At 43.8% G+C, this 14,484-nt stretch overlaps 2 protein-coding genes and 1 long non-coding RNA gene across 3 annotated transcripts; all 3 read left to right on the forward strand.

Moving 5' to 3' along the window:
- The first annotated feature begins 325 nt into the window (after positions 1-325).
- On the forward strand, positions 326-8,021 carry CLPS3 (CLP-similar protein 3). Its single transcript, XM_078574724.1, has 10 exons — positions 326-645; positions 3,557-3,625; positions 3,762-3,854; positions 6,335-6,576; positions 6,666-6,804; positions 6,894-6,950; positions 7,049-7,174; positions 7,305-7,540; positions 7,682-7,726; positions 7,808-8,021. The coding sequence occupies exons 1-10, from the start codon at positions 445-447 to the stop codon at positions 7,893-7,895; spliced, it is 1,296 nt and encodes a 431-aa protein (XP_078430850.1). The 5' UTR covers positions 326-444; the 3' UTR covers positions 7,896-8,021.
- A 145-nt stretch (positions 8,022-8,166) lies between these two features.
- Positions 8,167-11,380, forward strand: LOC144702719 (non-specific lipid-transfer protein-like). The gene is made up of 2 exons (XM_078574736.1): positions 8,167-9,643; positions 11,205-11,380. The coding sequence occupies exons 1-2, from the start codon at positions 9,291-9,293 to the stop codon at positions 11,209-11,211; spliced, it is 360 nt and encodes a 119-aa protein (XP_078430862.1). The 5' UTR covers positions 8,167-9,290; the 3' UTR covers positions 11,212-11,380.
- An 856-nt stretch (positions 11,381-12,236) lies between these two features.
- On the forward strand, positions 12,237-13,920 carry LOC144714318 (uncharacterized). The gene is made up of 2 exons (XR_013584327.1): positions 12,237-12,702; positions 12,784-13,920. It is a non-coding gene; the product is annotated as an uncharacterized LOC144714318 (long non-coding RNA).
- Positions 13,921-14,484: the final 564 nt, after the last annotated feature.

The raw sequence follows: 14,484 nt of genomic DNA on the forward strand, positions 1-14,484 counted from the left end.
GCATGGAAAACAATGGGCATGTTGCATCAAAAGAAAAAAAAAGTTTGTTACTCATTACCATCTTCAAGATTTTACAGTCACATGTCAGGTTGTCAGCATGTAGGGTAATTAACTAGAGCCAACTAAATTCTAACTTTTTTCTTTGTATCAAAACTTTGTTTAAACTTGACCTAAGTTTGATCAACGCTATTCTCTCTTCTGCATTTTTTCACGATCTATCCCCCATGGTTTCTAAAGCAAAATTTGCTCGTATTTCATCCCAGGAACATGATTTCCAGTCAAATAATATTAATATTGGCAAGATTGAGCATAGTTTATAATGTTTACAAATTATGCCTTCAAGTTTCGCGCGTATTTTTTCCATCTGTAAGAAGGAGAGCAAGTTAGGTCCAAATGAAGCGATCGCCTGACCCAAGGGGGGACGAAAGGTAGAGGTCAGTGGCTATGGCGTCGACGCAAGGGGCACCGGGGGGGGGAAATAGTGGAGTCAAGCGGTATCAGTTGGGAAAGGAATGCGAGCTCAGGGTGGAGATTGGGGACGACAGCCGGCTCCGCCTTCGCCTTGTGTCCGGAACGGCAGAGATCTTCGGAACAGAGCTTCCGCCCGAAAACTGGCTTTCCTTTCCGCCAGGGCACAAATTCGCGGTACGTGAGGATTTTTCGGTTCTAGGTATTGGATACTGTCTTGGCTCAGCGGGCGTATTGCAATGATTTGACTTTCTCGTGGCAAAATTTGACTTCGTGGTACTTTTTAGAGAATGACTGATTCATACTTCAGTTCGGTGTTGAATTTTTCCTGCTTCCAGAAATGGGGAAATACGGCTGGCATCGTTTTTGACTTTGTTGCGCTTCCGAGAACCATACAGTGGGAAAATCAGTACAGTCTACGTCTAGGCCCGTGGAATCTTTTGTCGAAATCGTTTGATCCTTTGTCAGCCAATGTGAATCTTTGTTTTTTCTTGCGTTTAATCTAATATCCATCTTCCAGGGGTTATAAGAATGTCGTCCAAGATGATGAAATTGGGATAAAAAGGTAAGCGGTCCTGGTCGTTTATCCTCCAGGACTTGTAAGAAAAACCATGAAAGTTCCTGCTTCCCCACCACAGACAACCACCAAACATCATCTACTTGATATGTTTGCCTAGATCTTCGTGTAACTTCCGTCTTTCAAGGATCTTGCTACAACTGTTTGGCTTCGATTAACATGCATGACAAAACATTCCGTCTTTGTACCTGGTTACCGAGAAACCTTCAAGCTGCTCCAAGTTGGTATTTGTACCAAGATCCTTGAAATAATGGGAAAAATACAAACTAATCATTTTTTTATGATGACGACTTGCTTAATTGAGTTGTTGGGCGTCAGAGGTTGTCTTTCTGTCTCTACATCTCATGATTGACCTGGCTTCTTATGTGTGTTGACCCTATATTTTGAGCCTGATTTCCTAATGTCGCTCGACTTCTCTCTCTTTCTCTCTCTCCTGAGCTTATCCTTGTCTCCCTCAGCACTCATGACCTCACCGCACACGTTGTTAAAGCTTGGCCGCATTACTTATTCATAACCGAGGCATAATAGGAAGCTGGGCTGTAGCAGAATTTATATGTTCATAACTTCATCACTACCTTTCACTCCCAAACTTAATGAACTAGTGGTATATGTGGACACCTAAATTGGCATCTTTGGCTATTTTTGAGAAGCAAAATTTTATCGAAAAATATGTTGATAACTTTTAATTTTTGTCATTTATTGCCTCTCTAAATTTCCATTATCTCTGCAATAATAAACGTGAGTGCATGGCTCAAGCACGTACTAGTGATTGTTGCCCTCATTTTCAGTATTCCACCACTCCACTTGTCTTACTATCACAATGATTCTATGTAACCTCAACTGTAGGAACCTGAAATTCAAGATACATCTTGTTCAAAGTAACCTTCTCATCTATGGTAATTTATTCCCAGTCGTTTACGTTATAAAATGATCTTGCAGATAAATACTGAGGACAGAAAATAACTCAGACATAGATTGGCCGGAAACGAAATGTTTGTAGTGATAAGAGAAACTTTTTAATGATAGTCTGTTAGGAACAGCTTGCATGCTATTCCAATGCCATGCAGATCGGGCCTTCCTGTTCTGTCTGAATCCTCTTGGATCTCACTCAGCTAAGCTTCTTCTGAATTTCTCTGTGCATCTGTTAGGTTCTCTAATAGAACCTGTCAAAGGAAGAAGACACACTGTGCCAAGCTAGCAGCATGTATGCACAAATTGGCCCGTTCTGCGAGCCTATAAATACGAGCAGGACAGGAAAAAATTGAGGTATTGAGGTGTTGAAGAAACAGACCTGCCTAGGGAAAGGTTGAGAGCAGCCGAAGCTGGATGTTGAATGAATTGGCAACCGGAGAAGGGAGAGTCAACGTCAGGCTTCTCCAGGACACTCAGTTTTTGCATAATTCCTTTCTTACTATCTCCTATTCCTTCAGTACGATTGTTCAGAACTCTATTTCGTTGCAATTTCACAATCCTACATTCCACAACATAAGGTGCATCTATCAGCCTCCTCCCCCATTGACTCCTGCCATTTAAAGATACCCTCTGTTGGCCCTTTCCTCTTTCAGCATAAGATCGGGTATCTATTCTTGTCCGTGGCTTACTGGGCCTTCCATTTAAATACTCATCTGATGTTACTGGTTTGGTCCTAATTGCTCGTCCAGGTATTGTATGTCATCATAAAAGAATATATATTGATTCCTGTTTCAGGTTGTAAAGTTTGTCACATTTTAATCAAAGTTGGGTTTCTGTTTAGCCCTGTCCAGGCGAAAAATTGTCTTCCTCTTTTTCACTTATGGCGACAGCGATTATTATGATCATTCTACGTTGCATTACGGCTTTTCCGTTTCTAAAGATAGCAGAGCTCCTTAATTTCAAAATTTCATTTACTCGAACAGCATGGTTCTCAAATGTTTTATTATTTTCCCTTCAACGTGGTTTGAAAGCTCATTCTTCAATGCGGGCTATGATTTCTAGGAAAGTGCACAAAGCTTGAGTATGAAGACTCTCGGAACTTCCATAGGCTCCGGAACACCTTTTTCCAAGTTTTACTGTAAATCATAAAAAGATAAAGATAAACATTTCTTATTATTGCTAGCTAGCTTGGGAGCATATGTATCTATTACCAGGTCAGATGAACTGTTAAAATTGTTTTTTCTCCAGATCAAGGTTTGCATGAATCGAACGTAAACCTTGAATCCTTCGTCATATTTTTCAAATATTAAACTCTTCTATGATGTAGAAGAACGACAAATTTCTTTTAGGTTTATTCTTTCTGAAAGAAGAACGTAGATATATTTTTATCATCAAATGTTTTTTTAAATATATTCATCAAACTTTTGGCCATTTCTTATTCTTTCTATATTTCATTTCATAAGAGTATGTGATTCTTGAAATAAATGTATTTTTGTTATTGAGTCAAAAAGTCATACCTCTTTATTTTTACACGTTTTGGGTTAATCGTACATCAGTATATCTTTCTATAGCGCAGAAAACTCAGTTTTTGTAATACAGGTTTTCACTTGGCATGGGGCTACAATTGAGTTAGAAGGAAAGAGTGAACTTGCGTACGTAGCAGATGAGGTTGCCATCTCTATTCTGTTTCATTGAAAAATTTGATCGTTGAAGCTATTTATTCATACGATTTAGATTGTCTCTTCTGCAATCTGTGCCAAAAAGTTTGTTTGGTCCATGTGACTTCATATTGTGTGTTTTCTAGACTCCCATGGTAAGCTATGTGAATGTTCATGCAATATTGGAGGGGAGAAGAGCTCGAGCCAGGTCTTCCAGCACTGATTCAGAACCTTCTCAGGTATTTTAGTTCTGTTCATCCATTTATTGGCAAATATTTTTCTGATTTCATGATATTTACCCTTTATTAGCTTGTTATTTACTGCTCTAATTTCCTCTAAATTGAATTATGCTATTGTGATGCTCATGTGTAATAGACCCTCTAGGCGTTTTACTAGTATTCAGCTTGCTCACGAGTGAATTATCTGCTGTAACATCATGGAAGGCATAAATAAGACATCAAATATATTTTTGGAAGCCATAGGAGGTTTAAACTTCACATAGAATGAAGAAAGATTATCAAAATCTGGAACATGTTTCTGATCTACTGCAATGGAGATTGCAATCTGGGAATTAACAGACTGCAAATACAAAACAAAATGTTCCTGTCAGAAAAATGTAAAACAAATGTCTCATCCCCGTGTTCATATTAAATGATAGAGGAAAAAGAGCTCCAAAAGCATTTAACTGGAGTGATCTTCCCCAATGTATAAGTAGTCCGAACTTGGAACACAAGTCTATAATTTCCCAGCAAGTGGCCACCTGGGAGATAGGGATTCCGTTCATGAAGAAATTTCTTCAGTTCCAACAACGGCTTATACAGGCGTAAGGGGAAAGTAACAATATGACTCCCTCGATGACTCTTTAACTGATTAAAAGAAGATATAGAAGCCATGTCAGTGTTAGAGTTTCGATGAAGGGGAAAATTACTTTGATGAGACGTTTTTTTTTTTGAGAAGGATCTGACCAGTCAAGGATAGGATCCTACTTAATGTTTTCCTCTCTGTCACCTTACCTTTGTTTCTTCCCTAACTTTCACAATCGTCGCTAGGTACAACCCTGGTCATGCTTAGGGGTATTTTATAATTTGGCCAACTAGGGATATTTCTGTCATTTAACCTGATAGGGAATATTTCGATCATTTTCACTTTAACCTTTAAATAGATGTAGCCCTCCCCTAGTGAAGACCGATAAGAAGAAGGTTGAAGTTCCCATTCTCTCTCCTGTTGGCAATGTTCTTCCAGAGGTTGTCTTTGTCCCCTTGTTGTCATCTTATCCCTCGGGCCTCTGCAGATGTTCTTCCGGTAGGATTGGCGATGGCCCTCTCCTCCTCTTATCCTGGTGACAATCTGACCTCTGTTTCTCTGTCCACTCTCATCTCTCCCTGTCAAATAGTTTCTCCTCCCTTCCACATTACATAAGTTAAGGGTACATTTAGATCGGATTTCAAATAATATCATGTCATTGTACTCTTCTTGTCTAGCTTATTATTATACTCTTATTTTCTACCACTTGATAGATCGTCTTTTCTTCTGATGGACCTTCGAAAGACAATCCCCTCTTCCAATTTCCTTCCAGTTTCTTCCATCTTCTGTCCTTCCTGTCCTCTTCTGGTCTCTTCACAGCCTCCACCTTATGACGTTTCTTCAATTCCTTTTGTCTTCTCTTCCAAATTGTCTTGTTATATCGATTGACTACCCCTCTCGACAGTGTTCTCTTCTCTACTCTGCTCACTTGATCATCTTTTTTCCTATCTTTTTTAATAATCGCCACCCTCTTACCACTCATCGACACAGTTTACTTATTTGAGGTATCTCCCTGTTAGAGTTCGGCAGACTTGTGATCTATCAAATGGGTGGATCAAATCCAATTTTGACCTTTAGAATTTTCAATTGATCTGATTGTTCAGTTGATTTTCGATCCTTTAAAAGGATCAATCGATCATTCATCAAACCACAGCGACCAATCAACCGATTTGATTGATTAGCTTTTTGGTTGATCTTGGATGAATCAGGGTATAAATCAATCATCAAATGGCGCTGTTTGATCAATTAGCTCTGTAGATCTGATCTTAATCTGACCTTTCAATCTGATTGCCAAATCTCTCTCTCTCTCACTCTCTCTCAGAGCATTGGTGCAGTCCGGAACCTTTGGATGGATCCACTCTCCCGTTTTGATCGATCAAATGGTAGATCAATCATTATTCAGACAACTGCAATCATTCAATTGATCCGATCAATCAAAATTTTGATCCATCCTGTTATGATTTTGATCAATCATCAATGAAAGCAGTTCAGTCGATCAACTTTGTCGATCAGATCCTCTGTTTAACAGTTGCATTTGCCAAATGAAAACTTATTTCTATTAATTTCCTAATGCTGGTTTCAATTCTGGTTAAAAAATATACGGAATAGGCCCATGACTAGGTAAATACTTTTCCAATTATTCGATCCATTTCATAAGCTAGTTGAATCCACAGATGGTTTTTAAAGGTGATTGGAACCCAAGATATTTGTTAAACCTGAATTAGTCTATTCCTTTTTATCTACTACACTAGGAAATCGAGGGAATCTTTTTTTTTTTGAAATAAAAAAATCATTTTTTTGAAGTCAAGGGAATCATAATAAACAAACTTGAAGGAATAATAAATATGATGATTGCTAACATGTACTGTCAGCTTTATTGAACTGTTTTGTGCTCTGTTGCTTCTCATCTATTCAGGGACCCAGGGTGATGGTTGTGGGACCCACAGACTCTGGCAAGAGCAGCCTTTGCAAGATGCTCTTGAGCTGGGCATGTAAGCCGAGTTGGAAACCTACCTTTGTGGATTTGGACATCGGTCAGGGCTCCATCACTATCCCCGGATGTATAGCTGCTACCCCCGTTGAAATGCCCGTTGATCCTGTGGAAGGCATAGCTCTGGAAAAGCCACTTGTTTACTTCTACGGGCACACCACTCCAAGGCAAGTTAATAGAAAACCAAGAGTTATTTATCAACTATTTGGTAATTGTAATGATTGAACTCAAAGAAGCCACAACTTTTATTGTTTAGTATAAATGTGGAGCTCTATAAGGTCCTTGTCAAGGAGCTTGCTCAAACATTAGAGAAACAATTTGCGAGCAATGCCGAATCAAGAACTTCTGGCATGGTAATCAACACAATGGGATGGATTGAGGGCGTCGGGTACGAGGTATATTGACCTGATACGTCACACTTTCACTATTATTTTTCTTCTTTTATCTAGTACTTTTATTCTAATTTTATGTGTTTTCCGTGAAGTTGCTTCTCCATGCAATCCAGACATTAAAGGCGGATGTAGTGTTGGTGCTGGGACAGGTAAATACATGTATGTTTTCTTGTTCGTGGTGTTTCTTCATAGTACATAACAGATCGGTAATTTAATTGGTTACTACGATGACTGTCATCATTTCCAGGAAAAGTTGTGCAGCATGCTTAAAGGAGTCGTCCATGGAAAAGATATTGTGAAACTCCACAAATCAGGAGGCGTGGTGCCAAGAAATACCAAGTTACGGCAGCGAGCCAGAAGCACTAGGATACGGGTCAGCACTCATTATTTTTTCTCTAATTTTTAATCGTACGAGGCATTTTTGCTCTCTTATTTTTCGAATTTTTTTAAAGTTTGGATTAAATTTATTGCGGTTGGGTCAATCTCAACCCATATTCTTGCAGGAATATTTCTATGGGCTTTCAAATGATCTATCTCCTCATTCTAGCATTGCAAGCTTTAATGATTTCTCTATATTCCGGATTGGGGGTGGACCACAGGCACCCCGTTCGGCACTTCCCATTGGTGCTGAGCCTGCTGCTGATCCTACTCGTTTAGTCCCAATAAATATAAATGCAGATCTTCTGCATTCAATTCTTGCTGTTTCATACGCCAAGGATACCGACCAAATAACATCCAGGTAACCATCTCAATGCTTACTTTAATCTCCCTATCTTCAATAAACAAATAAATTTCAAAGCCTTCTCTATTGCACAAATAACATTATTAAAAAAGACCAAATTGCTTTTATTTGAAGCTGGCTATCTATTTTATGTTTCAGCAATGTAGCAGGCTTTATCTATATCACAGACGTAGACCTTCAAAGGTATTATTTTTTTATAATGGATTTTGTTTTCCTTCTCGTCGATAAAAAAGTTAATGGGTGAACTGCTTGTTTGATGAACAGGAAGAAGATCACTTACCTTGCTCCATGCCCGGGTGATCTCCCCGGCAGATTCTTACTTGTCGGAACGTTGACGTGGTCCGAGAGTTAGAAGGATAGAACACAAGTAGAGAGAGGAAGATAATTTAATGAGGGCTAAAATTTGGGGGCAAAGTTAGGGAATGGTTTTTGATAGGTCAATTATTTGCCAAATTAACGGAAACCCGTTTGACGTCGACTGTTCTGCTGCCGACCCCCACCAGAGAGAGAGAGAGAGAGAGAGACAGAGAGAGAGAAAGAGACAGAGAGACAGGGAGAGAGAAAGACGGAGAGAAAGAGAGACAAAGAGCGAGACTGAGATAGAGAGACAGAGAGAGGCTGAGATAGAGAGATAGAGACAAACAGAGAGAGAGAGAGAGACAGAGACAGAGACAGAGGCAGAGACAGAGAAAGAGAGAGACTGACAAAGAGAGAGAGAGAGACAGAGAGAGAGACTGAAATAGAGAGAGAGAGAGAGACTGAGAAAGAGAGAGGGGAGAGAGACAGACTGATTGAGAGAGACAGAGAGGGAGAGAGGGAGAGAGACAGAGACTGAGATAGAGAGAGAGAGAGGGAGAGAGACAGAGACTGAGATAGAGAGAGACAGAGTGGGAGAGAGACAGAGATTGAGATAGAGAGAGACAGAGAGGGAGAGAGGGAGAGGCAGAGACAGATAAAGAGAGACAGAGACAGAGAGAGGGAGAGAGACTGAGATTGAGAGAGACAGAGACAGACACACAGAGAGAGAAATAGAAGCAGTCACTTGAGAGTGAGAGAGAGACAGAAATCTAGACTTGCAACTGAGTGAAAGAAAGAGAAACAGAGACAGACAGGGAAAGAGAGAGAGGGAGAGAGATATGCAGAGACAGACAGACAAAGCGGGAGAGAAAGAGAGACAGAAACAGAGAGTTGAGAGCTTGAGAGAGACAAAGACAGAAAGGGAGAGCGAGAAATAGAGAGACAGAAACGGAGACTGGAGAGTGTGAGAGAGACTGAGAGAGACAAGGAGAGCGAGAAAGGGCGAGACACAGAGACAGAGAGAGACGCAAACACAGACACAGAAAGATAGAAGGAGAAAGAAAGAGAGAGTGTGGAGAGAGGGAGAGAGAGGCGACCGTAGAGAGAGAGAGAGCGAGAGAGAGAGAAAGAGAGAGAGAGAGAGAGAGAGAGAGAGAGAGAGAGAGAGAGAGAGAGAGAGAAAGAGAGAGATTAATGCTGGTTCATCCTTAGGAAACTAAGGCAAAACCCAGAGGTGTCGGCTGTTCAGCTGCTGCCTCCAATCAGAGAAGTTTCCCGACGATACGCGTAAATGACCGGCGGAATCTGATGGATTCTCCATGTCAGGAAAATAAGATGCATTGATAGGTAGAGAGAGGGAGGGAGAGAGAGAGAGAGGAACCCTTCATATGCTCTATTCGCCACGTCTAGCGGTGCAGAAACAGCGGTAACGAGAGAAGAGAGAGAAACAATGGCACACACCAAGAGAATGAGCAGACTTGTCATGGTGGCTGCAGTGGCGATGGTGGTGATGTGGGGGAGCATGGCTTCGGCCATGTCGTGCGGGGACGCGTTGAGCTCCATGTCCCCATGCGGAGGTTATCTCATGGGCATGGCCTCGGCGAGCCTGTCCTCGCTGTGCTGCGACCGGGCTCGGTCCTTGGCCCGCTCTGCCTCCTCGCCGGCCCAGCGCAAGGCCATCTGCGAGTGCTTCAAAGAGACCGCGCCCTCCCTCGGCGTGAAGCCCGACCGCGTTAAGGCCATGCTCGCCTTCTGCAAGCTTCCCCTCAACCTCCCCATCACCCCTAACATCGACTGCTCCAGGTTTGTCTCTCTCTCTCTCTCTCTCTCCTTTGCTTTCTCTCCCCTCATCCTCTCTCTCTCGCTCGCTGTCGCTCTCCTTTGCTTACTCTTCCCTCTTCTTCTCTCTTTCTCTCTCTCTCTCTGTCGCTCTCCTTTGCTTACTCTCCCTCTTCCTCTCTCTTTCTTTCTCTCTCTCTCTCGCTCTCCTTTGCTTACTCTCCCCTCTTCTTCTCTCTTTCTTTCTCTCTCTCTGTCGCTCTCCTTTGCTTAATCTCCCCTCTTCCTCTCTCTTTCTTTCTCTCTCTCTGTCGCTCTCCTTTGCGTACTCTCCCCTCTTCCTCTCTCTCATTCTCTCTCTCTCTCTCCCTCTCTCGCTCTCCTTTGCGTACTCTCCCCTCTTCCTCTCTCTCATTCTCTCTCTCTCTCTCCCTATCTCGCTCTCCTTTGCTTACTCTCCCCTCTTCCTCTCTCTCTCTCTCTCTCTCTCTCTCGCTCTCCTTCGCCTCCTCTCCCCTCTTCCTCTCTCTCTCTCTCTCTCCCTCTCTCGCTCTCCTTTGCTTCATCTCCCCTCTCCCTCTCTCTTTCTCTCTCTCTCTCTGTCGCTCTCCTTTGCGTACTCTCCCCTCTTCCTCTCTCTCATTCTCTCTCTCTCTCTCCCTATCCCGCTCTCCTTTGCGTACTCTCCCCTCTTTCTTCCTCTCTCTCATTCTCTCTCTCTCTCGCCCTATCTCGCTCTCCTTTGCGTACTCTCCCCTCTTCCTTTTTCTGTCGCTCTCTCTCGCTTTCCTCTGCTTTCTCTCCCCTCCTCCTCTCTCTCTCGCTCGCTCTCGGTCGCTCTCCTCTGCTTTCTCTCCCCTCCTCCTCTCTCTCTCGCTCGCTCTCGGTCGCTCTCCTCTGCTTTCTCTCCCCTCCTCCTTTCTCTCTCGCTCGCTCTCGGTCGCTCTCCTCTGCTTTCTCTTCCCTACTCCTCTCTCTCTCGCTCGCTGTCGGTCGCTCTCCTCTGCTTTCTCTCCCCTCCTCCTTTCTCTCTCGCTCGCTCTCGGTCGCTCTCCTCTGCTTTCTCTTCCCTACTCCTCTCTCTCTCGCTCGCTGTCGGTCGCTCTCCTCTGCTTTCTCTCCCCTCCTCCTTTCTCTCTCGGTCGCTCTCCTCTGCTTTCTCTTCCCTACTCCTCTCTCTCTCGCTCGCTGTCGGTCGCTCTCCTCTGCTTTCTCTCCCCTCCTCCTTTCTCTCTCGCTCGCTCTCGGTCGCTCGCCTCTGCTTTCTCTCCCCTCCTCCTCTCTCTCTCTCTCTCATTTTCTTTCGCTCCCCTCTTCCTCTTGCTCTCGCTCTCCTTTGCTTTCTCTCTCCTCTTCCTCTCTCTCTCGCTCTCCTTTGCTTTCTCTCTCCTCTTCCTCTCTCTCGCTCTCCTTTGCTTTCTCTCCCCTCTTCCGCACTCTCTCTCTCTCTGTGTCCCTCTCTTTTCCTCTCTCTCGCTCTCCGTCGCTCTCCTTTGCTTTCTCTCCTCTATTCCTCTCTCTTTCTCAACCCTCTCTCTCACTCTCTCATGTCTATTTCCCTGTCATCATCTTCCTTGATTTGCAGAGTTTGATGGAATGGACGAAGGGGACGTAGATACCGGTCCATCTACTACTGCTTCCATCATAGCTACGGACCATTTATACCAGTACCACTGACGCTTGCCTTCTGTTTTACGTTCTTTAGAATGAGATAAAGTTAGGTTGCTGTTTCTACGTCTAAACCGTGGTCAGGTTCTCATGATAAAACGTTAAGTGAATCATAGTAGAAAAATATACTGAGGATCCTATGAGAAAGGAATACATGCGGATCAGAAAATAAGGTATTCCAAGGTAAATATGAATTTAACGAATATTTGTCGACGGAACAAGGTTAGAGATTTGCGCAACCGGCGTTTTAATAAATACTCACTTCCAAAATATATCATGACCCTAGATCCCTAGAATACGATGGCTTGCAATCAAAGGTGTCGCTTCAAATGAAGTGGAGGTTGCAAATTCGAGCACAGAGCTGTAAGTGCACAAAGTGGAAAGAGAAGTAGGGCTAACGCCGGTAGCAGCACCAAAAAGAGTTTAAGCACGGTGGGAGAGTTGCCATGCAATATGTCTTAGCTCAAGCGGCTATCATAAACTAAGGCTTGGTTTTACAATAACATATGTTCTTCCCTCTCAACTAGTGTTCTACCGTCCCAAGCCCAATATCTGGACGACTGCTGAACCAGATATAGAAATGTCTTATCTAATATCTGTCTTAATCGACTTCCGGATAGCATATGACGCCATTAGATGTTGGTTGCTAGAGTACCAATATCCTATGCTGATATCCTTCCAGAAACAAGCCTCTCTGTCTTCATCTCAAGGGTTGGATGACTATAAATATAAACATACAGGGGTGTGGGATATCAATTTTTTTCCATGTCCAACATATAAATATAAACATACTTTAAAAAATTTATAAATACATAACCAAGTATACGGCCCCAAAGTAGGCGGCACTCCTGCATAGTTGCCTGAGTGCTAACTACGAGGACATGTCTGTGGAATTGGACTCACAATAGAGGATCGAGTCCTTAAGGGTGAACACCACATGCATCTTCGGTGGTGACACCTGGCCTAATCTTTAAAGCCAATGCTCATTAGGTTCTCGTCGAAGAGAAATTGCAACAGATCAGGTCAGGCTGCACTCCCATTCCACTAACAGTGTGTGTGCACGGACGCCAAGTGACGCGCGCGCGGGACGCGCAAGCTGCGAGACAGAGGCGTGGGCGCTGCTCGCGCAGGCTGCGTGCACTACGTGTGCTCGGTGCGGGGCGGGAGAGACCACACAAAGGGATTAAGGCATTGGCCCACAGCTAGCCCCGAGACAGCTACAAATGTGCGGTACCCGTAGTGCTACAGGTAGTGCTACGGCAAGCAGCGCCAAGGCTTGGGCCTCTAAGCACAATGACACGAATGCGGACCGAGTACGATGGCCGATGGAGGACCATCTGGCAGATCAAATTTAGACTCGTCAACAGCCGCGCCGCAGAGCCCGAGCTGATGTGAACCCAAAATTTTGATATCAGGTTTGACGACAGCTTCTTATCGTCGTTATTTCATGTATCCTCATTTTATTTCGTGCATGTGTCATTTTCCTTTGACTATAGGGAGGCCCCCCTGCATGTGTACGTGCCTCCCCCAGGTTTGTAGTTTGTTTTGTTGTGTTATTTTTGTTGTTCAATCCTTTAGTGGAGAGCCCATGTTTGGCTTCACCCGACCGTCCACCACGCAGAGTATTCATGTCGTGGCAGTAGTTCATTATCCATGGTTGTCGCCTGGTTACCCCTCCCCCTGCGTCGACTGCGAGTGCTAGCCAGACCAGAACCCCCCAAGGAGTTTGCGGACGTTGGCCCGACCACGGGTGCCACGCAGAACATCTCCTGGACGAGGACCGAGATCTTTCTATCCGGCCGCCCACCGATTGGCCGTTGGTGTTGTGACCACTGACCATGGCCCATGCCGACTCTCAAATTTCCTGGCTGCTGACTGTTCCCTTGTTGTCGATCATCATCGATTCCGTCCCCCTTTTTTCTCCTCTAGAGTGTGACCATGCTGCCAGCATCCGAGGCCCTGACCATAGGTCTTGGTCACTCCTCTCTGCTTTCCCAGCTCACGGCAGGCTCCTCGCATGAAAGTTGGAGATTGCCAGATCGTCTTCCAACGTGATTCTCCAATTCTCATCGTCAACGATGGGTTTGCCAGCTACGAGCTTCCAGGTCGTCTTCGCGTTTGGGATTTATTCTACATTTTCCCACCCACCTCGTCAGCCTTCACGGTCATTCGGGTCATTGGGAGCTTATCCATGCCCCAACCCTCGTGCCGTTTATCTGAATTATCGTCCTGGATCAGTAGACTTCTTTCGTGACTCTCGTTGGATTTTAAAACTTACGCATCATCTAGCCACATTCGCATCACACATTCACGATCAGCCCATGCGGTGTGACACGAGCCGATCAATTCCAGCACTTCATCTTATATCATAAGTGCTAGCACGGTTTTTGATGGCATGTGGAACGTCAAGGCAGGGATGGACTGGCAGGTGTAGTGAAGGCCATGAACCAGGGGCGTGCGGAGCCAAACCGGGGGCATGCATGTAGAGGCAGTGCTGGCCAGCGCGCGAGCGAGGCTGTGGGCCTCAAGGCACAGAAGCACCACTACCCAAGTGCATGTGCGCCTTCTCTTTTTACTTTGGTATCATCCCTGGTCTTCCCCCATGTTATGGAAATGAATATTGTTTTTTTATATTGCAATGACCCAATTCATGTATGGGGCCTAGTCCTTACCCCCTCTCTTTAACTCTTAAGAAATCTAAAGCTGCTACAAGAGATTTCTGCTGCACAAGCAAATGTTGTTCAGCATTTTGGCCTAAGCGTTCAGGTTGGGACACGTTCGATGCGAGTCTTGTTCCTAGCTTGTGATTTTAGAGCATGACAGTAAGCTCTATGGAGCTATATATAATATCTTTGAGCATTTATTATATGTCTTAAAGGTTTACGTCAACCTTCAATTATTATTTCATACTTAGTCTGAACTGGTTCAAAAGTAATTATACTATTTTGACCCAGTTCAAAAAATAGTATCAAAAGTTTTTTCCATATAGGACAATGGATAACCATTTATTTAAAACAGTATCAGGATATCGGATATCATTATCTGGATACTATTTTTTTGTATGGATTTTAATATTCGATATCAGGATATCAGATATCGGATTTGATATCTAGTACCAGCATCTGCTATGCCCCAAGTCCTATGAAATCTGTCCATATATCCTGTATTGGATGATCTGTCAGCTCTTTGATATCTAG

This window comes from Wolffia australiana, chromosome 1, assembly GCF_029677425.1.
Source record: "Wolffia australiana isolate 7733 chromosome 1, ASM2967742v1".
Classification (NCBI taxonomy): domain Eukaryota; kingdom Viridiplantae; phylum Streptophyta; class Magnoliopsida; order Alismatales; family Araceae; genus Wolffia; species Wolffia australiana.

Excerpts from the sequence above, each read along its gene's own strand:
- CLPS3 (XM_078574724.1), top strand. The coding sequence starts at position 445 with ATGGCGTCGACGCAAGGGGCACCGGGGGGGGGAAATAGTGGAGTCAAG. Across the intron at positions 3,855-6,334 it reads CTGATTCAGAACCTTCTCAG|GGACCCAGGGTGATGGTTGT; the intron begins GTATTTTAGTTC and ends TCATCTATTCAG. Across the intron at positions 7,727-7,807 it reads ACAGACGTAGACCTTCAAAG|GAAGAAGATCACTTACCTTG; the intron begins GTATTATTTTTT and ends TTTGATGAACAG.
- LOC144702719 (XM_078574736.1), top strand. The coding sequence starts at position 9,291 with ATGGCACACACCAAGAGAATGAGCAGACTTGTCATGGTGGCTGCAGTG.